Source organism: Xiphophorus hellerii, chromosome 8, assembly GCF_003331165.1.
Source record: "Xiphophorus hellerii strain 12219 chromosome 8, Xiphophorus_hellerii-4.1, whole genome shotgun sequence".
In the NCBI taxonomy this organism is placed as follows: Eukaryota; Metazoa; Chordata; class Actinopteri; order Cyprinodontiformes; family Poeciliidae; genus Xiphophorus; species Xiphophorus hellerii.
Genome location: NC_045679.1, coordinates 23,732,742 through 23,760,273, shown reverse-complemented (window position 1 = coordinate 23,760,273; position 27,532 = coordinate 23,732,742). Strand labels below are relative to the sequence as shown.

At 40.0% G+C, this 27,532-nt stretch overlaps 2 protein-coding genes across 7 annotated transcripts; one reads left to right on the top strand and one right to left on the bottom strand.

The window, feature by feature from the left end:
• Positions 1-330: 330 nt before the first annotated feature.
• On the top strand, positions 331-13,847 carry LOC116723791 (interleukin-31 receptor subunit alpha). Its single transcript, XM_032568902.1, has 16 exons — positions 331-540; positions 669-722; positions 1,018-1,074; positions 1,179-1,287; positions 1,399-1,553; positions 2,577-2,719; positions 3,602-3,740; positions 3,827-3,915; positions 4,023-4,230; positions 4,854-5,039; positions 9,137-9,268; positions 10,046-10,207; positions 10,792-10,935; positions 11,870-11,951; positions 12,034-12,115; positions 12,203-13,847. Exons 1-16 carry the CDS (start codon positions 477-479, stop codon positions 12,659-12,661), a joined length of 2,265 nt encoding a protein of 754 aa, XP_032424793.1. The 5' UTR covers positions 331-476; the 3' UTR covers positions 12,662-13,847.
• On the bottom strand, positions 13,551-27,112 carry srek1 (splicing regulatory glutamine/lysine-rich protein 1). 6 transcript variants are annotated; one of them, XM_032568903.1, is made up of 11 exons: positions 26,849-27,112; positions 26,565-26,698; positions 23,209-23,324; positions 22,956-23,102; positions 21,010-21,188; positions 20,787-20,917; positions 20,573-20,687; positions 20,366-20,470; positions 19,710-19,781; positions 19,485-19,599; positions 13,551-16,298 (listed from the first exon to the last, which is right to left on the bottom strand). In XM_032568903.1, the coding sequence occupies exons 1-11, from the start codon at positions 26,974-26,976 to the stop codon at positions 16,137-16,139; spliced, it is 1,404 nt and encodes a 467-aa protein (XP_032424794.1). In that variant the 5' UTR covers positions 26,977-27,112; the 3' UTR covers positions 13,551-16,136. The 6 variants fall into 6 exon arrangements, with proteins under 6 accessions (XP_032424794.1, XP_032424796.1, XP_032424797.1 ...); XM_032568905.1 differs by having other exon boundaries at positions 20,573-20,684; XM_032568906.1 differs by having other exon boundaries at positions 13,551-16,295; positions 20,573-20,684.
• Between the last annotated feature and the right edge of the window lie 420 nt (positions 27,113-27,532).

Here is a 27,532-nt window from a genome sequence, read left to right as displayed (position 1 = left end):
GTTTCTGAAAAGCTGCCTGCAACAGTTAAAACACACGTTCAGCCCTGCGAACAGAAACTTTACAGTCATTACATCTGAGGAGCTTCTTCTCCCTCCACCCTTTTTTTTTTTTTTTTCTTTTTCTTTGCAGGTCACATTTATTCTGCACAGACGCCAAAAGCTTTTCATGTCGAGCGGTTCTATATTTGGAAAAGAAGAAGAAAAAAAAGGCGTAGAAAGAAAGAAGGAAAGAAACATGTTATGCCTGAGAGCTTCTGTTTCTTGTCAGTTTGTGAGTTGTCCTTCCAGTGTCACAATTCGTCGCCGCCCCTCCACGCTGAGCGTCAAAAAAAAAAAAAAAAAAAACTCCCCCAAAATATTTCCTCTTCGTTCAGTCTCAGCAGAGCAGCGGCTCCGTGAATGGCAGCGGGCGGCGGGTGGGTGTGAGATTTTTCCCCCCCAAACACACCGTCGCGGTTTCAGTGTGTCGGGCCAGCATGTCGGGCGGTGGAGGAACTAAACATCGCTGGCTGGGAACCTACATGCATGCTCTCGTCGTTGGTAAGACACCCGAAGGCGTTTTATTTTGTGGTCTTCTTGAAACATTTCTGCGCATTTAAAAAAAAAAAAAAGAAATAAATAAACTGCATGAATTATCCTGTTTTCATGAACTGTTGTTTCTATTCGAGGTTTGATGCTTGTTCTCTACGCTCCGATCTACACCAACGTCCACGTTTCTGCAGGTAGGACTTGCGTTTGTTTCTGTCGCGGAGTCTCTCTTGTTCATCAGAGTGACCTTAAACACACCACGACCTCGTTAACCAGCTGGTTAAGTTCCATATGAATGCTGATAAGGTGCGAGATGAGAAAACTGTGACAAAGGCGCAACCATAAACTCTTGGTGTATATTAATTATGATTCAAAATACTTTGAATTTCCTGACTACCATTTCTTTGGATCAGCTGAGTTTGAGGAGTTTTGTACCAAACCACAGACACCTCTCTGATGTGTCTTCATTCATATTTTCTGCTGCTCCAGAAAAGTGCACGCCAAAGAACATTTCAGCCAAATACCAACACTGTGGGATTCACCCAGGTGAGAGCAGACGTCCTCATCTCAGTCGTGCAGATTGTTTGATCGTCAATCGGTGCGATCAGAATCAGAGATCGGCAACATTGTGTGTTTTGTGTCTTTTACAGATGGAGTCCATAATCTAGACTGTTTCCGTAAATCCAAGAACGATGAGAAATGTACGTGGGAACCCGGAATACGTGGATCGAAGAGCTACACGTTCATCTTACAACAAGCGTACGCCACAAACCTTTCCGTTGTGTTTTGTTTTATTTTATTTTTTTTTCCATTGAACTTTTTTTTTTTTTTTTGTAAAAGTCCATTTCTTTCTCATTTCTGTTCTTGCAGAGACAAATCTCACTGTGTCGTTTACTACAACATAACCAAAGCCAATCAAAAGCTGAACATATTTGATTGCAAGTTTACGGTGGAGGTCATTGAAAGCAACGCGGGGAAGGCGAATTGCACAAAAGCAGTTTTCAGTGGTTCAAAAAAGACTCTGAGTAAGTCCATGAAAGGATATGTGTGTGTGTGTGTGTGTGTGTGTGTGTGTGTGTGGCGTGTGTGTGTGTGTACATATCACTCTCTTTCTCTATATATACATGCAAATGAAACAATGTATTTTTGGTTTTCCATTTTCATGCCGCTGCTCTGCTGTTTGACTCACCCGCACCAATAACGCGACAGAAATCTTAAACCCACAAGTGCAGCAGATCATTTTCTAATTTCCAAAGTTGGCCATCTTAATGAAACCGTTGCATTTTTCAGATACATGTAATTTAGTCCTGCATGGACTGACTGAGGGGCCACTCGGTACGGAAGAAGCCATCGCTAGAAAAAGTTTGTTTACAGTTTCAAAAATGCCCACAGACAGAAACGCCGTGGTCTAATTAAGCCGACGTTCAAGCGCTTGGCTACGCTGAGGATCCACTTGGAGGAAAAATGAGGAAGTCAGCAAACCATAAGCCACTATGTGAGAATTGTGAAGTATGACTGCAGCTTTTTTGCAGCAGGAGGGACTGGGTGCGCTTTATGAAATAGATGGCATCACAATAAAAGAACATTACGTGGGAAATTTCACACAGGTTCTCGGGACATCAGCAATGAGTTCAAGCTTTGGCCTCAACAGATCTTCCAAATGAATAATGGTCTTAAGCATTCCACTGAGTCGGGTACAACGTGACTCAAGGACAAATAAGTTGGTGTTTTTGCGTGGCCGTCACAAAGACCCAATCTCAGTCTCACAGAAAACGCGCAAGCAAGACAAACCTGGTTCAGTTGGACGTCTTTGTAACAAGCCTGCGAAAGGATTTCCAGAACATTGGACCTATTTTATGCTGCTCATTATTAGCTTGTCCAAACCACAAAGGGACTGCAAGTCATCTTGTGACGTGAAAACCCTCCACCCCCCTCCAGAAAAAACCCAGAAACGGGCAAACGGAAAGAACGCTGCTAATCTTAAACAGAAACAACTTGATGTCAGAGAGCGAGGATTTTATTATTTATGTTTCTTTTCACTACTTCAGAGCGGTCCTGCGGGCCTCCCAGCACAGTGTCGCCGACTCGCACACCTGGAGCGCTGCAGGTGAACGTGACCTGGCTTAAAGAGGACGGAAACAACAAGATCTCTGTGAGATACAGAGCGCTGGGCAGCCGCTGGTGGAACGAGGTCAGGATTAATCGCCCGCTCACAATTGTCGCAAACCGTGTTTTCAGGACAACTATCCGTCCTGACCACATGACATCAGTCAAAGACGAAAAGTAAAAGTAAAAGCGTGCAGGTGTGGTAAAATGTAACATTGCGATATCACAGCTAGCAGGTAAATGATTGGACTAAACCTGACTTTATATTTAAAGACTTTATAGGTGTACGTGTTTGATCTGGGTTGTTTCTTGAATGCAAATGAACTTGGTGCATTTTGTATTTCATGTTTTAAGTCTTAATAATAGAGCTTTCAAGGAAGCAGTTTGTACACTTTTACTGTTAATTTCTCAATGTCTCAATATTGGAATTGACTTTTACTATACAATGAAGAGTTTGTTTACACTATCACTATCCTCTCCCTGTGGTCCTACTGCCATCTACAGAAACACACCACCTGGTTAGAAACAATGCAGTCTTAGTGCTGTCAATTAGCTCATGTATACGCTGCTCATACGCTAGTTCTCCACACAGGAGCCTGCAGTGAATGCTAAGGCTAGTTAGCGTGGCCACCGATGATGGCGGATAAACATTTTTTTTCCCGGAATGGCAAGTTGTTTTCCAACCATTGGCACATTGAGCAGCGCATACGTGAGCATGATTGACCCTCCTCCTGGCTCTGATTGGTTGTTTCTGATCGGGAGCGCTGCATTTCTGCGGATGTCAGTAGGACGACAGGAAGGAGGCGCAGGAGCTCAGATTTTTTCACAAATGATCCGTCTCGTGTTACACTGTCACAACATAGTAATGTGTAAACAAATTCTTTCTAAAAGTTACACAAAGTTATCAAAATGAATGAAACCTGGTTTGACTTGTTTCCAACTCACTGATTTCTGCCTTTGTTCACAGACCGTAGAGTCTCGGCTTCCAAACACAGCCATGGTGGAAAAGCTAACGCCCTCATTGGTCTACGTTGTCCAGATACAATGTGTGACCACTGCTGAATGCTCACAGTGTCCATGGAGTAAAAATTACTACGTCCCATCAGGTAGAAATCAGATTGAATTCAGAAATCAAGTAAAGCAGTCCAAATCCAGAAAATATTGACTACGTTGAATCTCTTTTTTTTCCCAGAGCTTACAACTCAACCCATCATTGTCAGCGTTAAATACGAAGATATTACGCAGAAAACCGGCTGCCGGTTGATTTCCATAACCTGGAAGGTACTTGCACACCTTGAATCAACTCAGTTTTAATACGTAAAAAAAGAAAACAACAGATAATAATGAGAATGGCATGGTGCTGAAACGGGAGTTGTGCTGTTTGATAGTTTCCTGTCAAGGATCTGTACGACGGCTACCGAGTGACCGTTTGGAAAGAGCCCGGAGAGCCGCCGCAGGAGCAGCTGACCACCTCCGAGCCGGAGATCAGGCTGATCCTCTCCTACTCGGCGTACCGCCTCAACATCAGCGCTTACAACAACGCGAGCGTTTCCCCAGCTGCCACCCACGTCGTACCACAGCACAGAGACGCCAGCAGTAAGAAAATCTTTTTTTTTTTGTTTGTTTGTTTTTAAATGACAAACTTATCAAATCTAAATGATTAAAACGTACTAATTTGGCGGATTCACAAACAGGGTGCAATGTCTTATTTAAAGCACCAAACGGAATTTCAGAGGGAAATGAAAATTAAAACCGAGATCAGAACCGCAAGAAGAAGTTTTTGCGTTTCATGTGGGAGAGACAGACTGCAGGATTAAAGCATTAAGGACATGAGAAATTATCTTGATATCTTATGTTGTCGATATTAACGATATTATCATTATTATTGTCGTTATTGGTAGTAGAGCCATTAGTAACACACTTATATATGGGAATATTGTAAGCACAACATTGAATCAATACTTTGATCAGTAATCAGAGTTTGTTGCTACAATAACTTATAAACAGGAAGAGATCATAATTGTGATGTTGCTGGAGAAGCAGTACATTTCAACAAGCTTATATTTCTACCCACTGCTTTGGGCGTTTATCACTTATTGCATGGCCGTCGTTTCGTTTTTGATCGACGCCGTTCAATAAACATCAAAATGAAAACTCAGCAGATTGTTTTTGCCACTCAATGAATGGCGCCACAGACCGACGGGACTTTGAATCTGCAGGTGTAGGAGACGGGAGGCTGAACGTGACGGTCCACAACAGCACGGCGTTCACGATCCACTGGAGGGCCGATCGGATCAGGAAGTACGTCTGCTACGTGGTGGAGTGGATGAAAAAGGGACATTCTGGGTGGTACCAGTCCTTCTTTGAGGACACCAATGCCGCGAGGACCGTGTCCTCTTTATCAGGTGGGTAGCTGTTCAAACAAAGTGAGTGGGGGGAAATTTAGTGAACGAAATTTGACGCATTGTCTTTGCTTTTTGTCGCCATTCCTGAGCGACTACATTGCAGCCTCATCAACCGTAAGCCTTTTGTTGCACATGTGCAGAACCGAGCGGTACTCGCTCATCCGGCGCTAGCATGCATCACGGTGTAGCTTAGGGTTACAATTAAGAATATTTTAAATAATCGATTATTCTGACGATTAATCGGATAAGAGAATGGCACAGTCTACGGATTTTTCATTTAACCACTTTAGCACATTTTTTTAGAAATGCAATAAAAGATGCAAATAAACAAATAATTGAATTCCTTTTAAAATGTAAAACATAAAAATTGCATTACCTAGAACGCAAAACCACAGCATCCTTTAGTAAATCGGAACCAGGTGGAGCTAAAGCTAAAGCTAAGCCACTTAAGGAGTTCTGGCTAAAACATATTTACAGACAAAGGTGTTTTTATCTTGAATGCAAAATACATATAGTTTCCGTACAGTTTTGGCTTAATTACTCTAAATATATATATTTTGTCTGTAAATGTCCAGTTAACGATTAATCAATAGCCCAATTAGTTCACAATTATTTCAATAATCCGATCAATCATCTCAGCCCTGTTGTGTATTCATCCCTCCATCCTCGACGATTATTTCAATATCAATAATCGATTCATCACAATTGTCGCGATTAATCCCATTCATTGCTTCAGCCCTGGTGAATTGATTCACCGTTTCCCTGCTGCTGGTTCTGAAGCGGTCCCTAACAAAAGACGTGATGCGTGTCTGGATTGAGCCGGGGCTGTGTTTACTCTGAGTGAGCGCGTGGAGCTGTGTGTGTACGGTGTGTATTACCCTACATCAGTGTACCTCACACACCGCGAGAGCTCCTCTAAAGCTGAATGCCTCATGTGGCAACAGTGCGCGTGTAAAATCACACGCTAAAACAACGTGCGAAATTGTCCCCTCGTTGTCACAACACACAGCCAGCGTTTGTTTGTGTGTGTGAGAGATCTGTCGTTCAGCTGGTCGTCGTAGGAACTGCTAGCTTCTGTCTGAAAAACCAAAAAAAGAACTCGTGTCTTTCGGCGGAGGAAATGCTCTACTGCCTTTTGAAAAATGATGAAACTGTTGGGTTTGTTTAGGTCACACTAATGAGATTCGCTTAAATTAATAAGGCAAGTGATTAATAATGAACCTCCAAATACATAAATACAGTAAATTCCATATCTAGAGGTAGGACCACAGTTGGTTTGAAGTAATCTTTTAATTTGATCAACCTATTGTACGGAAGGTTTGATTGCAAAGATTTTTCCATGGATTAATGAGAAGGGTGCAACTAAATAGCAATACCATTTTCTTACATAAAATGCAAGTGAAAGCAGATTTTTTTTTTCAAAATTGATGCTTCTTTTGGACCGTTTTATTGTCAAATGCAAAGTTCTTGCTTGAATGAAAGTCATTTTAAATGTAAATTTCCAAGTGCTGTTAGCAGCTAACGATGAAGATACTCTACTGCAGGGGTCACCAACACGGTGCCCGCGGGCCCCTGGTCGCCCGAGGGGACCTTGTCAGTCGCCCGCAGAGCAAGTTCTAAAAATAGCCATTGTCATTAGGGAGCACTGCCAACAAAATTATTTAATTTATGTTTTTACATTGAATTAATAACATTTGTTTATATTAGAATTTTTTTAAAGCAAATTACAAAAAAGATTTAAAATTAATTGCTTTATGCATAAATTTTTTTTCTATGGTTAAAGTTCAGTACTGCGCAGACGCCTGCAGGATTTTATCGGAGGGCAGCAGCGCCTGCAGCTGGACGGCTGCACCCACTCTGCCTACCTTAAGATTTTCCTTGAAGTAAAAAAAGAAAATAATAATTTCTGAAAGTTTTATTATCGAACCCTCTTTACAATTCACAAAATTGTGGAGAAAAAAAAAAGATCTTATGTGTCAAAACATCTTGTACGTAGCGAACGTCTGAGTCTGTGGGGGGAGGGGAAGGGCACGCCAAAGCTTAAATCTGATTGGTCAGTTTGCTTTTGTTTATTTTGCGGCTTGGCGCTTTTTCTGTAAGATAAAAATGAATGACAGGAGTTTGAACCTCCCGCAGTTCTAAGAGCGGTTTGGATCCCGGCGGAGCTTTGTACCGTGTCGGTTCTGGCGGGTCGTCGGTTTCTGAGCTTTTTTGATGTTTCCCGACCTGGAGAGCTGATGGTCACCTGTCGGCTGACATCTGCTGCTCTTCCTGAGCGTCGCGCTAAGACTGCGAGTTAAACAATTTAATCTAGTCGAAACGTTCCCCAAAAGAGTAGAAATTAAGCAAACATTGTTGCTTCACCTTCTCCTCCTTTGGACGTCTGACACCACCTGAACCTGGGAATCAACATCCTCCTCTTTCCGTGGATCACACGGGTCGGCTTCGCTTCCATGTCTTTATTATTTAGCATCGTTTGTGTAAAACGAAAAAAAAGGGTGCGCTGCTTTAGTGGTTTAGGTTTGTGCGGCTTTTGTGCGACGCCACATGATGAGAGAGGTGGTTGTGCTCTATCAGGTCAGGTGCAGTGATACTTTTGTACGTACCTTCCAATCTGTCGGACAGTTTTTTTCCGACATCTGCTGGTGTCAGCCAGCTGGTGACCCGTCAGCTTTTAAGTTTGTGAAACCACAAAAAAAAGCTAATAAACCGGCGACTCGCCAGAACTGCACACTGTAAAAAGTTCAGGTGGGATCTTAGAACTATGGGAGATTCAAACTCCACTCATCATTTTTAGCTCACAGAAAAAGCAAACTGACCAATCAGATTTAAGTTTTCGCGTGCCCTTTGACACCCACAGACTCACACTGATGTGCGCTACATACAAGATGTTTTGGCACAAAATAACTTTTTCTTCTCTCCACAATTTTGTTAATAGTAAAGAGGGTTGGATAATAAAAAAATACAATAACGTTTATTTTTTTTATTTAAAGTTAAATCTGTTCAGCTGCACCAATCCAGACTCTTCAGTCACTTGTGGGCAATTTAGAATCACACAGAAAAGCTCCAAAAGGGAATCAAACTGAAAACTCTGAACTAAGAATTTCTGATCACATAATAGCAATTAACCATAGCTGCATGGTAATTATTACTGATAACTATTGTCAGTAGTCCCTAACATTAATATGATCAGGCAGCATGCAATCATATGTCCATATACTCTTATTATAATGGCTGAGCCAAGAAAATTTATGTCCGTATCAAACAAGTAGCCCTTCGTGTTACTCTGTACCCGTGAAGTAGCTCCCAGTCTCAAAAAGGTTGGTGACCCCTGCTCTACTGTAACAAGAACATATCAAAATATAGCCTTTACTGGACAACATGCAGTATATTAGATGAAGTGTCTAAATACACCTTATGTGTTTGGAATAACGTTTGTTAGCAGAAGGTTTCCAATAACCTGTCGTCTTTATGCTTATGGTAAATCCCCCCCATCGCCTTCATTTCCTTTAGTCGTTTGTTTTTCTGCCAAACTCAATGGAAGTGAAATGGAAAAGATGATAGGACGTCCCGTTTTGAGCTGCTCTCTTTGAAGTGCTTTGCTGACAGAAAGCAACTGGTGGTGGGGGAAGACGTGTGTCGGCCTGAAATCTGATCTGAATCAAATTTTTATGTTTGGCATGTGGGTGAAACACAGACGGAGAACTAAGTGTTAAAAACATCCGAGGTTTTTCTCGTTTTGAATATCCGTAACCGGGACGAAGCAAAGTTCTCTTCAGATGTCTGCGACAATGTTTTATTAGAGCAGTTTTATCGACTCTTCGCACATTCCTTTTCTTCATGTGTCCAACGCTTATTGCGTGGATCTACCTTATTCTTGACCCATAACTTCATTTATGAACTAGTATGTTCATTTGTGCATCACTAGGGTTGTTGCCAAGATCTGGTGTATTTTGCATTGACGGGCCCTGTTTGAAAATGATTTAAACTGAGAAACACGTCGACAAGTTGAGACGTTTAATACTTACTCGCTGTAAATTGAATTGCCAGCCTGTAATATAACCTGCTTTTTGTTTTGCTTTTTCAAATTACTCCAGAACATTTGGAGCCTTACACAAGATACAGAGTCACTCTGCATTTGCGACCATACAAGAACACCTGCAACATGAAGCGCGTCAACGACAGCGAGAGCACCGACGGGACCACAGAGTTTTATCTCACTGAAGGATGTAAGTCGGAAACCGCCTGCCAGGGCCGTCGCTAGGTTTTAAGGAGAGGGGGCGCTTAGCCCCTAGGCAATGCACAGGATGTGTTTTAATTTGTGTTTTATTCTTATGTGTTTTTATCTGTGCTTTATGAATATTGTACAGCACTTTAGTGCAGTTAACATCTGTTTTTAAAGTGCTTTACAAATCAATTTCGACATTGACGTTTCGTAGCAGGCGAAAACGAAACCTGTCAAACAGCAACGAAAACGGAGAAGTTGCTTTTCAGCTTTTATAACAGAATTCGGCGTAACAGAAAACTCTTCTACTGTAGAATATGACTGTAAACAATTAATGGAATGAAATGATCATCTCGTGAACGACGCTAAGGTAGTTATCATTTTCTGTGGCTCTACACCTAAAATTGTTAGACAGCCTTTGAGGAAAACTTGTGCAAACTTTCACACTTGTATCATCTTCCGAACTGACAGATTTAGGATCATATTTGAGTAAAAATAATACTTTATGTGGTTATTTATATAGAATTTGCAGACAGTTCTTTGTAAAAAAACAAAAAAAACAAAACAACAACAACAACAAACAAACGGAAAAAAAACCCCACATTATTCCAGGGAGGCTTTGGAATATTTTAGGGAGGCTTCAGCCCCCCTAAGATATCCCTACGGTCGCCTCAGCTGCCTGCACTTTCAAAATTTTATCTTACAATCTGAGTATATTTTACAATCATTAAAAAAAAAAAAAAAATCACTTTACGTTATCATGTCTTGGAATCGCCCACAGCTCCTGTCGGCGCCCCAGCAAACGTCAGCTTCCACAACGTGACGCTTAATTCGGCGGTGCTCCAGTGGTCACATATCCCAGAGGAAGACTTGAGAGGGTTCCTGCTGGGTTACATTATCTACTACACTGAGCATCACTACCGGGAGACGAGCACAGCGCACAGTAAGGACCAATCACATCAAACTAAATGATGGCTGCAAAGGATTTTAGTGAAAGAAACATGGTGTCTTCACCTTCATTTCTGCTGTGTCCTACAGTAGATGTACCAGTATGTACAGCTTTGGTTTCTAACTTACACGGTAAATAATGGTAAATAATTTCTGGAGCATATAATTTGTTGACACAGACACAAAAGCACTTCTTTTGAACTCTAACTCTGCCAGACTGAAAAGAATGAGTCATAACTAGTCTGGTTTTGAGCTATGTAGGGCAAAGTGCATCAAGCTAATAGGCCTCGAGAGACAACTGTGAGTAATTATGAATGGAATCTAGACCAAAAAGGGAAATTTGTGGTATGTTGTTTGTGAAATCAACTTGAGTGGAGGTAAATATCCGGAGTGCAAGCCCAATGCCAAATGCCAACACGGAGACGGACGGCGTCGGAGAGCAGAGAGGGCTCTGCATTCGACAGTCTGCGAGTCTGTCGGATGTCAAATTTGTTCCCAGAAATGCTGCAACAGAGATTCCTGTTGGTTCCTAAGTAAACACCAGAAGCACAACTCAAACAAAGTCCCATTTCTTTGCAGATATAACGGTGGATCCAGGTTCTACCAGCTTTCACATGGAGGCCCTCGAAAGTGGAACGGCGTATCAAGTCCAGATATCTGGTTTCACGTCAGAGGGCGAGGGAATCCGAAGTATTCCGGGTGTCTTTAAAACAGATCAGAAAGGTTATATCTCATTACAGTGAACCCTCGCTATAGCGCGGTTCATCTTTCGCGGTCTCGCTGCTTCACGGATTTGCGTCGTGCGTTGTGTTCTGCATTCTGATTGGCTAAACAGTCTCTCCGCTTCTTCTCTACCTGTGTGTCAACAACGTTGCGGTTTAATACGTACACGTACCTAAAACAGCTTGCCAGATTTAAGTTTGCAAATTCTCTTGCAATTTCAAGTTTCTCTAAAACCCATAATGGCCACTGAACTTCAGCGAGCAGCTCAAGAATGGGACCCTTTGATGAGCCGTTCATTACAGTTCTCAAACATAATCGATGGTGGCATGTCGGTTTATAAGAATCTTTTTGCCCAGAAGAAAAAACAGCGACAACAGCTACAGATAATTATGTTCTTCTCTCGAAAAAACACACCTGCACCGCGGGCTTTAGAAGAAAAAAACGCTACAGAGCGGAGTCAGGATGCAGCGGCTCAGTCAGAAGAGCAGTGAAATACACGAGTCACTATTTGTCCAACTGTACTTTGTATTTTTTTTCATAATAATTTTTCATTTTCTCCTGTTCTAATCCAATGACTCGGGTCGCGGTGGGGCGGTGAAGCCTTCAGTTCGTATTGATGATTAAAATGATTATTTTACAGTACAGTAGTTATTTGTAAAAAAAAAAACCAAACGTTTATACAGTACTTTTTTTTGTTAAACAAATGGCTGGGCCTGTAAAAAGGTTTTGTTCTTTGGTTTCAATATATTATGGAGTATTTCATTGTATAATAATTGTAAAAAAAATAAAGGTTACTACTTCACGGAATTCGCCTACCGCGGGTTTTTTTTGGAACGTAACCCCCGCGAAGAAAAACGAGGGCTCACTGTAGTAAGTTTTAAGACATTTATTCTTTTGAGCTGAAGTTTGAATTTGTATTTTCTTATTTGCGCAGTAAATTTCAGCATCAGGGGCGCAATTGCGGCCTTCGTAGTGGTGGCCTCTTTGCTGGCGTTTGGATCTCCGGTGATAAAAAGGTAGAACATTTATACCCTACATCTGATGGAAATAAAGTTGAACAGCAAAACACAACATTACTCATACACTGATTGTGCCCAGGGCAAAAGCCATTCTGTGGCCAAGGGTGCCCAACCCTGGACACAGCAACGCAGTGCAGAAAATAGAGAGTCCCGGACAACTGGTAAATGTGCATTTCTGCTTTTCTTTTACAACTAGTAAAGAGCCTACCTCATAGAAAACTGTTGACGATGTGCCATCTTCCACTCAGAAACTCCTGGAGGCCTTAGCGACTCTGAAAGTAGTGGAGGAATGGGACACGAAGAGCTTCCAGATTCTAGAGAGGGAAGCCGTGATCCCGCCTCAGGCGTCGTCGTCGATGCTGCCGCACGTCAGGACCTGCGAGGACGACACTCTGGAAATGGCTCGCGCCTGGAGCGAGAGGGACGGAGACAGCGCGACAGACGATGATGACACAGCGGACACCTTGCTGGACACACAGAGGACACACTTCCAGAGCTCACCTTTTACCCTCGCAGGTGGTTACACGACGATGGATATGTTCCAACAGCTCACCCCACAGTGGATGACGGAAGGTGGCTCAAACACACCGGGCATCGAAGGCGAACCGGAGGACTTCACTGTGTTAAAGTCTAAGAGATTAGACTACGTGAGACAATTTAGCACCAGTCCACCGTCAGACAGTGAATTTACATCAGCCCTGCTGTGAACTCCAGTTCAGTTGCTTTGAAAGTCTGGTTCGTTTGGGAAGGTGGTCTCTGGTCCGCCTACAAACCTAGGTCTCCGATCGGTCGAAGTGACCTCTGGCGAATCCATATGTGAACGCCAAGTGGACCTGAGACCGCTCCAAAAGCAGAAAGCGAACTATATTGCTGGGCATTCTGGGTAAATACTAACCTAAACAAATGTGAGAGTCTAGAACTAGCGGGAGAAATACCTTGTGGTCTTTTACCAAAGAGAGAGGAGGAGTCCCACAGCAGCTAAAGTTGCTCTCATGTCTTCTGTGGAGACTTTCCTGTTGTTTCCCTTCAGTGGTTCTTGGTGCAGCGCCACCACAGGCGAGGAGGGGAACAGGTTTTTCAAAGGGTTTGGTTCGTTTGAGCCAAAAATGCAAATGTTGCAATTCTGGTCTTCTGGACTACCAGTTGTAGTTTTACACCTGTTGCAGGACAACAGCTTTTTTTAAAGCTGTATTTAGTAGAAATGACATGTCAAGCTTGTATTTATGTGTACAACTCAACCATGAAGCGAATGACATAACTGCTAAAGTTGATTGCAAAGGAAGTATACCATGCTTTACATTTGAACGTGAGCATGTCTACTACTAAAAATATTTTCCTGTACGTCACCGATTAGTCAGTAACTATATGGGGATTTCTGGTTAATGTTGACATTTCTTAAAAAGTTTTGTGTGACAGGCACACACACAGACACACAGTCTTGTACTTTATCGATCTGAGGACTTCCATTCACTTTATACGTACGGAAAATATTGGATACTAGGTCCAAATACTGTAAACTTCAACAAGATCTACGAAGTACAGTAAATGCTAGTTTACAATTAGTTACACGTAGAACAGAAACAACCAAGCAAAACATCCGAGTGGAAAGTCTCTTTATTGAGAGCTTTTGCAATCAAATAAAACGTATCTTAGGTTCAAACCAAAGAGTAATATGTACATACATCCGAATATTTCAAACTATTTTACTGAACCGTTACATCAAATCCTCCAATTTCCCAGCACAAAAAGTTCTCTCGAGTGTGGAGAAGATGAGCACATAAAAAAAGTAATAAAGTCCATGTTCACATAGTGGCAGATGAGCTGGAAACGATTTAATTCTGACATTTGAAGCTCATTACTTCTGACAGATGTGTTAAGAAAAAAAAAAAAAAAGACGAAAACTTTTCAAAATAGGAACTGGATCTGTTGCCGTTTTGCCACCATGTTTCAATGAGCATATTCATGACTACTGCAACACGTTAAATCACAGAATAAAAGGATAAAAACATCCCATGAACATTTAGTCTATTCCAACAGCCCACAATATTTTAATATAAGATCTTATTAGTTTTATTCGTAAAACATCCAAATGAGTCTCAATATTTTTATTTGCTTACTGTACAATCGTGGTCTAGGCACTTTTTGACCCTTCTGTGCTTCCATACGGTTTGTTGACCTGCGAGATTTCAGTTTATTTTCCCCATTTCCAAAAAAAAAATAAATAAAAAAATCAGCCCGTAAACTTTCTTCACACAGTCACCATGTTAACTGAAAATATTAAATATTAAAATAAAACATGGTACGCCGAAATGTTGCTGTGGCAACAGAAATTGATGTAATGATACCTATGCGAATGAGGCCTACATCTAGACAAAAGTTGGGACAAACATCTGCAACAACATACCGTCTCATAATTATGGCTCTCCGAGTTATTGTTCAGTAATAATGTCCTGAAGGACAACAGAATTCCTGGATGGTGCAGAAATCAGGCGTTAAAAGATGAGACAAAAGGACACTTCACAAACCTCAGACAGAAATTCTCTCAACTGTCCACAAACAAGAAAAAATTAAATAAGCACTTCAGAATGTGTAGAAACCTGTTTTCTTTAACCTTGTAGAAAACGTCTTTAGTCCAGTTTACATCCTTACAGGAACAGGAAGATCCTCACACTTCTAGCACTAACAAGTTGAATCTCTGATACATTTTGCTGTTTCAGAGATTTAGCTTCTCTGATGCAGCTAAATGGGGGAAGTTGCTGTTGCGGCCACACCGATTTCTTCTGCTTATTTATTTAGTGTTCAACATTTATGGCAAAAGTTGACCGTTTTTAGTGGAATTAAGTTTTTGGGTTTTTTTTTTATTTTACAATTTTGCACATCCTTTTCGTTTGTTGCGCTTAGAAAAGTTCTGGATCAAACCATTCTTTCCCTTCTCACCTTTAAATAATCACTTAAAAAAAAAAAAAGAAATATCAACTGAAATGGGATTAAAGTTGTTAATGTCAATGGATTTGTTTTTTAATTTAGTAGCTTTAAAATTCATATATGGATTCCTGACAAATATTTGACACAACACACAATATATAGCAACAGTTCTGGTGAAACTACTCGCTATTGATTCTAATTAAAACTATATATTATAAAGGCCAAACACACAAAAAAAAACCTAAATATTTTTATTGTTTTGGTTGACCAAATTGATCCAGTTTTTGGAGTTGCAGATATAAAAGTTTTTTGTTTTCTTTTTTGTTTTTCTTATATCAAAATACCTCTTGCCCCTTTATGATCCCACTCACATTTATTGACTAAATAAATAATTAAGACAATAATCGATATACAGTTTTTATGACTTAAGCAGATTCCTGCTGCACATGTGGTTCTGAGAAGTAAGCACGGGCTGGTTACTGCCATCAAGGTACAAAATGGCTTTCAAATATCACCGCTCAAAGTTTCCTAACAGTGTTTGGAGCTTAGAGTGATAGTCCTGTACACTGCCAGTCAGCTGGCTGAAAGAAGACCACTAGTTGTTTTTTTTGTTGTTTTTTTTTTTTAATACTTTGAAAAAAATAGCAGTTTGGATTCTTGTAAACATTGAAAGAAAAACGATTGGGGAACTAGATGAGATCCAGCCATCACTGTTACCAGGGTAACACTGTTTCTAACCAAATGTTGGCTTATATAAAAACAATTAGATCACGTTTCCTATTTTCATAATTAGTATTTTTACTCCGTTACTGAGGAGGAATTTATTTTGAGGGAAGGGTTGATGTACTGGAACAGGACAAAACACTGCAAGTCTGAGAGGCATTAATGAAGTTTTACCAAATAATGTTGACCGCGGCCCGACCCACTCTTCGGTTGGCTCCAGGTTTCCAAACGCGTTGGTCGATCTCAGCAGCTTTGACCAGGGTTTCGTTTTTCTTTCTGCGGCATCCGTCGGTCCGTCGGAACCGCTTTGAAACAAGCGCCGCCGTCGGGATGACGCCGACGTGCTTTCACCCTGGAAGGTCGTGTTGAAGCACCGTCTCTCCTGTCCTCCAGGCAGGAAAATGAGCTCGCCGTCAGAATCCTCGGGTTTGCAGCGGGAGTTCGTAACGCGGAACGGAAGAAACTCGTGATGAGGCGACAAGTGGTGGGAGATGACGCGCGCGACGGGGCGAGGGAGACGCGAGCGGCGGCTGTTCACTTGGTCGCGTTGCGGCCCAGAAACGCGGCCTCCCCTCTGTGGGTTTTGTAGGTGCCGTTGTGCTGGGCGCGCAGTGATGATGTCATGTTTTCACTTGGCGTGGCTGAGCCTTCTCTGTCGCTCCCATACGCCGCCTTTTCTTCCCTTTTGTAGTCCTGCTAAATGAAAGAAAGTCAACGCTTAAAACAGGACGGAAAGATGACCAAATCCTGCTTTTATTGCTCTGAACTGATTACATTTTGGCTTTTTAAAAAAAAAAAAAACATTAAATAAATATTTCTTTTAATAGTCTAGAATAATTTATAAATCACTTTCCAACCAAAAACAAAAGAAATCTGACTTTGTTTAATTGAGTAATTAAGTATTCTGACAATTAATTGGATTTTAAAAAATGGCAGATTTTATTTACCCACCTACGCCTCTTTTATACAATAATAATACACAATAATAATAAAATTATAAAACGTATTTATATAATGATAAACAAATAACTTGTATCATAATTAGGAAAATAAACATTTTATTGCCTGAAAGGCAAAAGTATAGCATCCCTTTACTGAATGTGAACCAGGTGAAGCTGAAATTAAACCACTTGAAGATTTTTAGTTCAAACATATTTACAAACAGGGTTTTTTTTTTAAAATCTTAAATGCAATATATATATATATCTAATTACTTAATTACTGCTATAAATATTTTGTTATTTAAGCAAATGGTCCTTTTTTGATTCTGTATACTCTAGTTAATTATTAATCAATTACTAAATTAGTTGACAATTATTTTAATAATCAATTAATCGTTTCATCCCTAATCAAATTGACAAACAAAAACTATCACAGTATAAGTTTTAATTAAAAATATCACTTTATTGGCCCTCAAGTCCTCTTGACTTGACCGTTTTTGCTCATGAGACAAAAAGTTTGGACACCCTGAGCCGGAGGGGAGAGCCACTGGCTGTGGCTCAAGAACGACTCCCTCACAATAATCCGACCCGCCATTTGTAAAAAAAAAAATCACGACACCGACTGAGTTAAGGACAACGACAGACTGAGCAGAATGTTGTGTTAATAAATATAATGATACACTTTATTTGTATTGCGCTTCACATGGTCAAAATGTCAAAGTGCTTTGAGGATTTAAAAAAAAAAACAACGATTAAAGTACAAATATTTCTAGTCTTCTTTAGCAGCTCTGGATTGTGGTGATCTCAAAATGAACCTTGTATGTTTTACAGCCCTGTTCAAGTAATCTGACAATATTTTAATTACACTGCAAAACCCCAAAATCACTGGTGGATTTCTTCACTTATCGTACGGGAAAACGTCTTTTTATAGGTCAAAAAATATACAAGTGGAACCAGGAATTCTAAGTCTCTGTGGTGGCACAGAGTCATGTTTGGAATAAATTGTGCCTGAAATGGCATCAGAGTTAACTTGATTGGATTTGACTCAATGAAATTTGACAACAGATTCGTGTTTACCTCAAAAAACAGAACAAACTATAAGCTGCATCACACTCCAAAAAAAAAAAAAAAAAAAAGCTGTTAACTGTTGTACGTGACAAAACTGTCTGTGCAGATGTGACGAAGAGAACTCTGCAAGATGAAGGCTTTTTTTTTTTTTTTTTTTTTTTTTGAGGGCATGTTTTCAGCCGTCGAAGATGTTCAGCTTGTTATCAGATCAGATGGAGCGCGATGTGCCTTTTTTCAACTTTCTTTCTATCAAAGCTATCGTTTGGGTTGATCTGGAACTGAAGTAGGTTAGTTGTGCGGTCCCATCTGAAACGACCTAAAGAGAAGTGGAAACATTTGCCACTGAAACGAGATTACCTGAAGTCGGTGGGACGGGGTGGGGACAGAGCAACGTGCTGTGGTCCGACGCTCTGGTTCATTTATCTCCCCCCCCTCCCCTAATCTCAGGTTTACTTCAGAGCGAACGGCATGAACGGTACTTGTCAAACTTAACATTTCAAAGTGCATCGAGTCATTCTGAAGTTGAAGAACCAGTGAGAGCCAAACTGGTTGTGTAATTTGTTTAAGTACAACTCAGTCACAGAGCTGCAGCACTTCCTGTACGCTACTACTTTAAATTAATTTTATTTTTGTTTGCCACCATCTCATTTGGTTTTGTTTTAGACTTGTGAAACGCTCTCAGTGGCTAAATATATCCAGACACTCTCAGCTCACTGGGTTTGTTTTTACGCTCTGAACCTTTACTTTGCTCTGTCCCAATGTTTACGTTTGAGACACTTGAGACTTTTTTTTTTTTTATTCGAACAAAGATATCACTAAAACCAGGAAGTGCAAAACAATAATTAAATTTTTTTCTTTGTGGGCGAACTCATCAACTCCCAAGATGCAGTTGGAGTTGAACAACAACAACAAAAAAAAGATCAGGTTGAGGTTAGGGGTTGGCAATTGTCTCTTATCAACTGTCTTTAAAAAATTCTTAAAATATTTTGATTTATTGTTATCTTGATTCCAATTATTGAAGCAAAAAACAAACAAAAAAAACCAACAACAGTATAATCAGAAGTCCTAGTTTTGCTGTTGTCTCTACTGTTCCACGAGAGAATTAATAAATATCATTAAATTTGATAATATAATAAAATAAGGTTGCTGTTTGGGATTTAGTGATATAAATCACACTTTTTCTAAGTACCTGGCATCCTAAAGAAATCTGTTTTAATTGAGAATGTTTTTCAAGAACAGTATTTGTGTTTGTGGTGCAATCCAGGCACAGCCACACTATTACCAAAAAAAAAAGAAGTAATAAATAGTTTAACAATTTTTCTTGTTATCACAATAGTACCACGAAATATTGTGATAAAATTTTAACTCCACATCACCGCTCCTAGTGGAGGTTAGGCTATAAATGGTGATGATCTTGTCATTTTGCTTTGATTATAAACTCCTATCTAGGAGCCACCATATGGTTTTATGTAAAAGTACTTAAAAAGAAAAAAAAGGTACTTGATCAAAATTGTTACTGACAGGTCAGACTTCAAGAAAAAAAAAAAAAAAAAGAAGTCAGCACTGACCGTGGCAAATTTAAAACTACTGGCGGGCCACAAAATTAGTTAGTAACTTGTAGGTTTACCTGCTCAATAATAAACACATTTTTTAATGAAATCTGTATATCATTAAAGACCCAAAACATAAAAAAGGCTTTGGACTTTTGCCTTAATAAACGAAAAACAGACAATTTCCAAATTCGTGACTTGTGGTCATGGGCCACACAAAATCGTTTCAAGGGCCACACTGTGGAGAGCCACGTTCTACTAAATTGGTCATCCTGTTAACGGGACACCAGACGTGCTGGTGAGAAAATCGCGAGCCGTTTCACCTTGGTTGTCTTGGATTTGCTCTTTATCCGCTCCTCATCTTTGCGGCTTCTCTTCCTGGACGTGGAGCGCTCCTTCCTGTCTCTGCTGCGCTCCCTCCTCTTCTCCCGTTTACTTCTAAAAGAGGCCATCGAAAACAAATGAACAATGACAAACAAATGAACCAAACAACGAATTAAATGACTCAGGTGCTGCTAAGAACGGATTCAGATTTGGGACGTACTGACCGTTTTGGTGAAGGTGATCTCGCTTTCCTTCGAGGGCTTCTGGACCGATCTTTGCTCCTCCTTTTGTGGCCTCTAATAGAAAAGAAAAACTACATTTAATAAAAACATTTAGTAGGATATATCTTTCTGCCAAGCTTTCTGCCCGTACAGCCAGACAGAGATTTGCAGAAAAGTAGCAAAAGGAAATGAGGTGGATTAGCAGAATTTGCCAACAACTGATATTATCATCTAGGACATGTTACTGTGGAATATCATCTCTGCTACCCCAAGAAAATACCAGTTAGTGTATCAAGACAGAAATAAAACAGTAACATGGCAACAATCTTCAGTCAGAATCCTCTTTGAAGACGATGAGTTATGACAACATATGATTTCCGCTTTAGAATAAAATAAAGTATTTTTGAATTGATTCAAAAACATGGTAAAATATTCAGATTTAATTACATTTTCCATCAGAGCAAAGTCAAGATCACTTGAATCTTGACTTTTGATTGGAATATGGCGCCCTCTTCTGCTAACAGTGGGAATAACAATGACTTTTGTCCACTAAGTGTTATAGGAATGTGAAATTTGTTACAGAGATAAGCAGAAGTACTGTACTGCATTTAGACTGGAAAAGTAAAATAAGTTTGTAAAGTCAGCTGCTGTCAAAGCACCTGGAGCGACTCCTGGCATGTCTCTTGTCTCTGGAACGAGAGCGCCTCTTGTGGCCGCTCCTTGAACTGTGGGCGTCACCGCCAGGAAAAGACCTTTGTGTTTGTCTGATCCACCAGAATTGGAGAAAGAAAATAAGAGGGAAAACATCAGCGACCGGACATCACAGTAAGTACCGTTATCATGTCAAATTGGGGCTTTCTGAGCACCTGTGTTTGGAGCGGGACCTTTTCCTCCGTGATCTCGAGTGGGAACGAGAGCGCGTCCGGGAACGGGACCGCCGTGACCTTTGGGAGCGGCTAGAGGAACGCTGCTCGGTCTCTGCTAACGCACAGAGAAGAAATGTTAGCGTCAGCATAAAAACAACTTCCGCTGAGTTACGGGACACTTTGTGAGTATTTCAAATCGATCCATATTTCCAACCTGGTTCTATGGCAGCAGCAATGGTGGACTGGGCCTCCCTCACCCTCTTCATCACACTTTCCAGCTCCTTAGCAGCAGCCTGTGGCGTCATCTCAGGGGGTTTAACAATGGCATTATTGGAATGATTGACCCTGAAACAGATTTAACCATAGAATAATAATAATTTTTAAAAAACCCTAACACTTTTCAACCACATTTCACAGTAAAAGGTGTGAGAACACACTTCAGGGGTCTGTCTCCAAACATGACTCCGTTTAAAGTGAGGGCTCTGGCCACGGAGTCCTGCTCCACAAACTCTACGAAGGCGAAGCGGGTCGGCTGAGTCTCGTCTCCGGCCATCCGGACAAACTTCACGTCTCCCACCTGCTTGAAGAACTCCAGCAGCTGCTCTGCAGTGGTGGTCTGGGACAGATTCAATAAAAATATCATAAACTGCACATAAAAAAAGCTTAAAATAGCCTTCACACCAAGACCTCTTCTTGGGAACTGAACTCTGCACCGAACTCACAAAAAATTTGTTGTCTTCCGAAGGCTATTGAATACCCTGGATTTTATTTAGGGGTATCGAAGCACAGGGAGCTTATCATAGAGGTCACACTTTGTAAAAATGTTGAAGAAAATATGCATCTAATGATTATTTTTGTAGTCAATTATTTTGACGATTAATCGGATAAAATCGTCGCTGCATCCTGTGGATTTTTCACGTAACCATTTACAATTTTTCTATACAATATTAGAAATACACCATAAGATACAAATAAAGAAATAATTCAATTCATTTCTAAATAGACAAATAGACATTTTCTTGCCTAAAATGCAATAATAGCATTCCTTTGGTGAGCGCTCGATCATTGGTATCAAAGGATGCATCTGCAGCTAAAAAGATACTTTTAACAGCAACATGTGAAAAGCTCAAGTCTTTCTCCTCGACTCAGCATCAATACAGTGGAGGACTGAGCTGATGATTATTTTTTAGATTAACAGACTGGATAACAAAAGGTTCTTCACAGAAGATTTATTGATTTTTTTAACCAGGTAAAGCTAAAAATATGCTCCTTCCTTAGTTCTGGGTTGAACATATTTGCAAGCTTATCTTTTTTTAATGTTAAATGCAAAATGTATGCATTTTTTTCACAATTTTGGCTTAACTACTGCTCTGTATGTTGTACTTTCAGCAAATTGCTATTTTTTGAGTCTATAGACTTCAGTTAATGATTAATCAATTCTTGAATCAGTTGACAATTATTTTTTAGAATTCACTCAACTTGTAGTTGGTCTATCACATAAAATCCCAGAAAGCTTCACGTGGGGTTTTGTGGTAAAGGGGTGAATATACATCAACTGCTTTATGTTAAAGGCCTAGATAAATTTCTAAACGCAATCTGAGCGATTTCTTTGCAGTCTCTTTTGGTTTAAGAGTATGTGATGTACAGTAGGTGAAGAATTCAGCACCAGCCACAAAGCGGAGCGTTGCGAATGGAGGCCAAGAGCTTCGACGGCTGAAGAGGTTTGGAAATGTGAGGCATTGTGAGAACTCAAGACGCTACAAACAAACTAACAGAGGAATAACAAAACAAGCAGAAGATAAACCTAGGGCTGCAAATAATGATTGTTTTAGTAATTGATTATTTGGACGATTAATCAAGTTAGAAAATGGCATGTTCTGCAGATTTTTCATTGAACCAGTTAAGCCTTTTTTAAACAATATGCAAATAAATAATTTGGTCCATTTTTTAGAATAAACATTTTATAGCCTACAATGCAGTAACAGCATTCTTTTAGCGTATGCTTGATCAGCTGTTGGTTAAATAATTCAGTTTTGCATTAACTGATTAACAATAAAAAGGTCTTAATAGGAGGTTTTGTTTTTTTACAGAAAAATATAGTTTTGTAAAACTATGCCACCTGAGGAGTTATCTATAAACAAAGGTTTATTTTTATTATTATTTTCTTAAGAGCATAATGTATATATCTTTTTGAATAGTTTTAGCTCACTTACTTATCTGAGTATATTTTTCTTTCTGCAAATTGCCTTTTTTTGTCTGTATGCTGCTGTTAATTGATTGATTGCTACATTAGCTGACGATTATTTCAATACTCAATTAATTGCTCCAGCCATATGTACAACTTTAACTACCTTCATTTATTTAGACTTTTCTTTAACCTTACCTGTGAGTTTAGGTTTCCAACATAAACCGTCCTCCTAATCTCATCGATTTTCGTCGGGTCGACATTGCCGATGAGGGGAGGCTGAGCGAGCGCAGAGGCTGTGGCGTCGAGGCCCGCTGTGATCCGATTCACTAGAGGGAGGTTCAGCTGTGGGCGTGAACCGCACGGATGGATGTTAGATTCAACCTGTGCATGTGAAGAAATGAAAAAAAACAACAACAAAAAAACACCCAAAATAAAGACGATGACTCACGTTCTGAAGTGGAGCAGGAGTGGGAATCGGCAGCAATCCTCCGCCAGGAATCAGACTGGGTACCGGGGCGGCAGGTGCCAACAGCGACAGAGCCTTGGCCTCCTCTGGGATCTTCCCTGCAGGACAAAGCGGGACGTTAGGGAAGGCAAGGGAGGCGCTCTTCACTCTGTCTGCACATTTATCCCACTGTATTCTAGAGAGAAAGAGAGCATACACTTCCCCATCCAGCCTAAAGAGTCATCTACCCGCTACTTCAGACCAAGCATCCTTACTTGGATTTGATTTAATCTACTCTTCTCAGTCAATATGCATCATTAATATAAAATGCAAAAGAATAGCTTCTTATTAAAGAAAAAACAAAACAAAAAGGGAGCTGATTATTTTTTTTGCTTTCTTTCTTTTTTTTTTATATATATAGGTTAAGTAAAAAAAAAAAAAAAAAGAAAAAATAACACAATGCAGAGAATGAGTGAACACTTTGATGTATGGGTCACCTGTACTGGAAACATATTGGTCATGAACCATACGATATCAAGCATGGACGCTTTTCCGCGGGGGGAGTGGGGGGGCGATCGTTTCGCAGTGTTGGAAAGGTGTGCAACACAAGACAACCCCCAATGGCTGCATCACTAATAGCACACAGAACATCAGATACAGAAAAGAACAACAGTTTTAAGAACTTTGGAAATGCTAAGAGGTCAATAAAACAACCAATTAGGACTTGTGCTCACTCCACTGTGGATAATAATATTCTTCCTTTCTCTCTCAGGAGGAAGATTTAAAAGTTTTAAACGGTGCCTTGCAAATAGATTCACAACCCTTCAACTTTCCCACATTTCCTCATGTCACAGCCACAAACTCAACCCTGCTCCACTGGGACTTTATGTGACCGACGGACGCAGAGTAAAGTGTGCTGGACCGCATTGTGTTGGTCTAGCACTGGGGCCTGCGACCTTTACGATCCAAAGAGCCATTTTGTGGCCCTCAGTCCACTGAAATAAAACTCGTTTAGAGACACAAATGGTGTGTGTCCGGAAAAAAAAAGACAAAAACCTGCTATAGGAATTTTGTTGTAATTTTTATAGGACCACTGTTTTATTTCTATTATTTGGTTTGGAAAAAATACAAAAAATGTAAACTTTATATACATTTAGTGTTTTAAACCAAAAGTAAAAGAATGAAAAAAATAAAAATCATCTTCTGCGTTAGGAATTAATGCAATTAATACATGTTAAAAGATGAATTAATACTAAAAAAATACCAATTATTATATAGTAAAATTTAAAAACATTAGTTGGTTCTTAATTATTTTTACTGGAAGGTAATAGGAGCCGATGTGGAACGTCCAAAGAGCCACTTGAGGCTCCGGATCCTCGCATTGCAGACCCTTAGTCTAGCACATATAATCCCCCCAAAAAAACCCACATCAAAGTTTGTGGTTGCATCGAGACAAAATTAGAACAATTTTGTGAATAACATTGCAAGGCACCGTGCAATTTTGACCTAGAGCTAGAGGGAATTCAGCATTAAAGGGGCAAACAACCATCTTTGTTAAGCAAAACATGAACAGAGCAATGTATTAATGCATTACAAAGAGAGAATGATGCTACACTGATCAGTTCTGTGTCATTACTAAACATTCACATCAGAGCGGTACTGAAGTAATGTGAGGAAAAAGTACTAAATGTTGCCTTCTTAGTTCAGTGTCAAGTAGATGAATAAGTGCACAGATAATTTAAAAGATATATATATATATATAGATATGATTTGTTACTGAGGCTCACTTTTTCCACACAGACTAGCCCTTCACTACGTCAACAGACGTAGGAGACAAGAGAACAAAAGAGTTAGTGATCCTCATAGCATCTTTTGTGTGGCACACATCCCACCGGTGTGCCGTAGCAACCTGGACTGAATTCAACCACACACAAGCTCCAGCTGTAGCGGAAAGAGAGAAGGGATTGGGGGGGTTGGACAATAATCAAAATAACAAACAAAAAATAACAAATATAAACACAACCTGCAAGTTTCTAGATAGAGACAGTGGAGAGTGGACAACATGGGATAGTATGAAAAGGAAACAAACCGAAAACAAATATAAAGTTTAAAAAAAAAAAAAAAAAAAAAAGAGACAAGGTGTCCATCTTGGAAGGTTCTGCGGGCTATTCTCCGGGTCACATCCCCCCCTTGAAGGCTGCGTTGGCCCGATCGGGGATAGTGGCTTGGAAAACAATGCCTGACTCAGGCTAGTGTAGTGTAACAGCTGGGCCAGTCTAGTCATCTGATATGCACACATAATCACACAGAAAAAACATACAAAACCAAATTAATAAACTCATTAGCCATCCAGCACCAAGTCACGTGGACACAATGCATCAGGTTAGAAGTGTAATCATTGTGAGTGTACACAGGGGTACCAAAAAAAGGGAGTGGGGGAGAGAAGGTGGGAGTTTACCGAAAAAGAGCACCAAAAAAAATTTTAAAAAATGTAAAAAAGGGGAAGAAAGACAGAATTTTATTCTTTAGTAATGGATTTGGTTATATTTATTTTAGATACACGAGCTCTACTTCCAGACTGTCCAGTATTCACGGTAACGTTGATCGCCCTTAATTTATGCGACACCAAACAGAAACTTGAGTGGGTGCTGTGGCTAAACCCACAACCTGTGTCAGGTACTGGACCTACAAAATGCTTTAAATCTAATCTAGGCATGGGCCGGTTTCTGCTATATGCATATATCATAGTCCTTCTAATTAGATATGTGCTACTCACTTGTTATCCCCAGGTCAAACAATGAAAATGTCTTTGCTGTTCATCAAATGTATCCAAAGAACCCACAGAACATTGTTTTCTTATGTTTTGTAACTTAGAAAATAAAATTGGACAGATGTTCAAAACCAAAATTCATGTCAGATTTTTGATTGCCGCACTGCCAGTCAGCTGGCAGAAAGAAGCATGCTATAGTTTCTCTCACCTGCAAGAAAGGGGAAAAGAATACAACTAGTATGTCTGTATTCCCTATTTTTGCTTAAATATAACAAAAATACTGAAAACATAAGTGCCATATTATATTAGAAGTAACAGAAGAAAATATGTTATAAATCGTCTTAATTTATAGTATTTGTGTTTTAAGTCTTTGCATTAACTATATTTACATACCGGCCCATGGCTGCTCTAAATTATCCGACACCAGCCGTGTTTATTTCTGAAGACCACTATACCTCCCCCCCTCCCCACGACCACGACCGCCATTAAGGTGAATTCCAGAGAAGACGTCCACAGCTATTTATCAATGTTTTTGGGTTTGTTTGTTTTTTTTATTGTAATATGATTAAACCAAGCAGCTTGCACTCACCTTCTGCGCAGGGAACCACTATCAAAGCTCTGTCAATAAAAACAGTGTTGGTGAGATGTTGCGCCACACCAACACTTGAGGGGTCTCGGTACTTTATATAACAAACTTTGGAGGAGAACGACAGAGGGGTGTTGCTGTGGGAAGAAATATGGAGCACAAATAATAAAGTTAGTCATTAAAAAACATTTGGGGACAGCTACATGTAAATTCTTACGTGGGGCCCTAGCAAGGCCGCAACTCCGCGGCGTTGCCTCGCTAGCTCAGACCGGAAAAGTAGCGCTTACTCGGGGGGATAGAGACGAAGCTCCTCGATGTCTCCCAGGAAGCCGAACAGAGTGCGCATCTGCTCGCTGCTCACAGCCGACGACAAGTTGGTCACCTGGACGACTGCAGTCCCCGGTATACCGCTCATTGTGCGAGCGATAAAGTGTTTCTTCTTCTGTATGTGTGTTTTGAAATCAAACTATAGCTTTAGAACTGTATAATTTCTCAGTTATCCCTGTCGGCGCCAGAGGGTGGCGGTGCAGCAGGTTTTAGACTTCTTCTGGATTTTGAACATAGTCTAAAAATCAACATCTAGCACTACAGCCCCTCCTACAGGAAGAAACAATACACTACATTTAAAATGAAGAAAAGGGGGGGGGGGGGGGGGAGTCATGTTTTCAGCAATTCATAAATTTATATAAGCTCGGTTATTGGCTCCTAACACATATCCATATAAAATAATACAATAAAAGTTTAAAAATAAAATAAAATTTTAAATGTATGTTTCAAGCTAGTTTCATATAATGACCTTTTTTTAAAATCTATCTATAGAACAAAAAGAGCACCATTTCAGGACAAGAAAAAGTAGCTATCTTTTACTTATCTGCTATTGTTAAAATTAAATTTTCTTCCACAAATAACTTTTAGCATTTTTTTGCATTTTAAGAAAAATACAGACATAAACCTGATGAAACTTTAAATAG

Coding starts and splice junctions, on each gene's coding strand:
- LOC116723791 (XM_032568902.1), top strand. CDS start 477: ATGTCGGGCGGTGGAGGAACTAAACATCGCTGGCTGGGAACCTACATG. Junction 541..668: donor CATGCATGCTCTCGTCGTTG/GTAAGACACCCG, acceptor TTTCTATTCGAG/GTTTGATGCTTGTTCTCTAC. Junction 3,916..4,022: donor TGATTTCCATAACCTGGAAG/GTACTTGCACAC, acceptor GCTGTTTGATAG/TTTCCTGTCAAGGATCTGTA.
- srek1 (XM_032568903.1), bottom strand. CDS start 26,976: ATGAGCGGTATACCGGGGACTGCAGTCGTCCAGGTGACCAACTTGTCG. Junction 20,471..20,572: donor AGGTCCCGCTCCAAACACAG/GTGCTCAGAAAG, acceptor CTGGTGGATCAG/ACAAACACAAAGGTCTTTTC. Junction 19,600..19,709: donor AGATCACCTTCACCAAAACG/GTCAGTACGTCC, acceptor GGCCTCTTTTAG/AAGTAAACGGGAGAAGAGGA.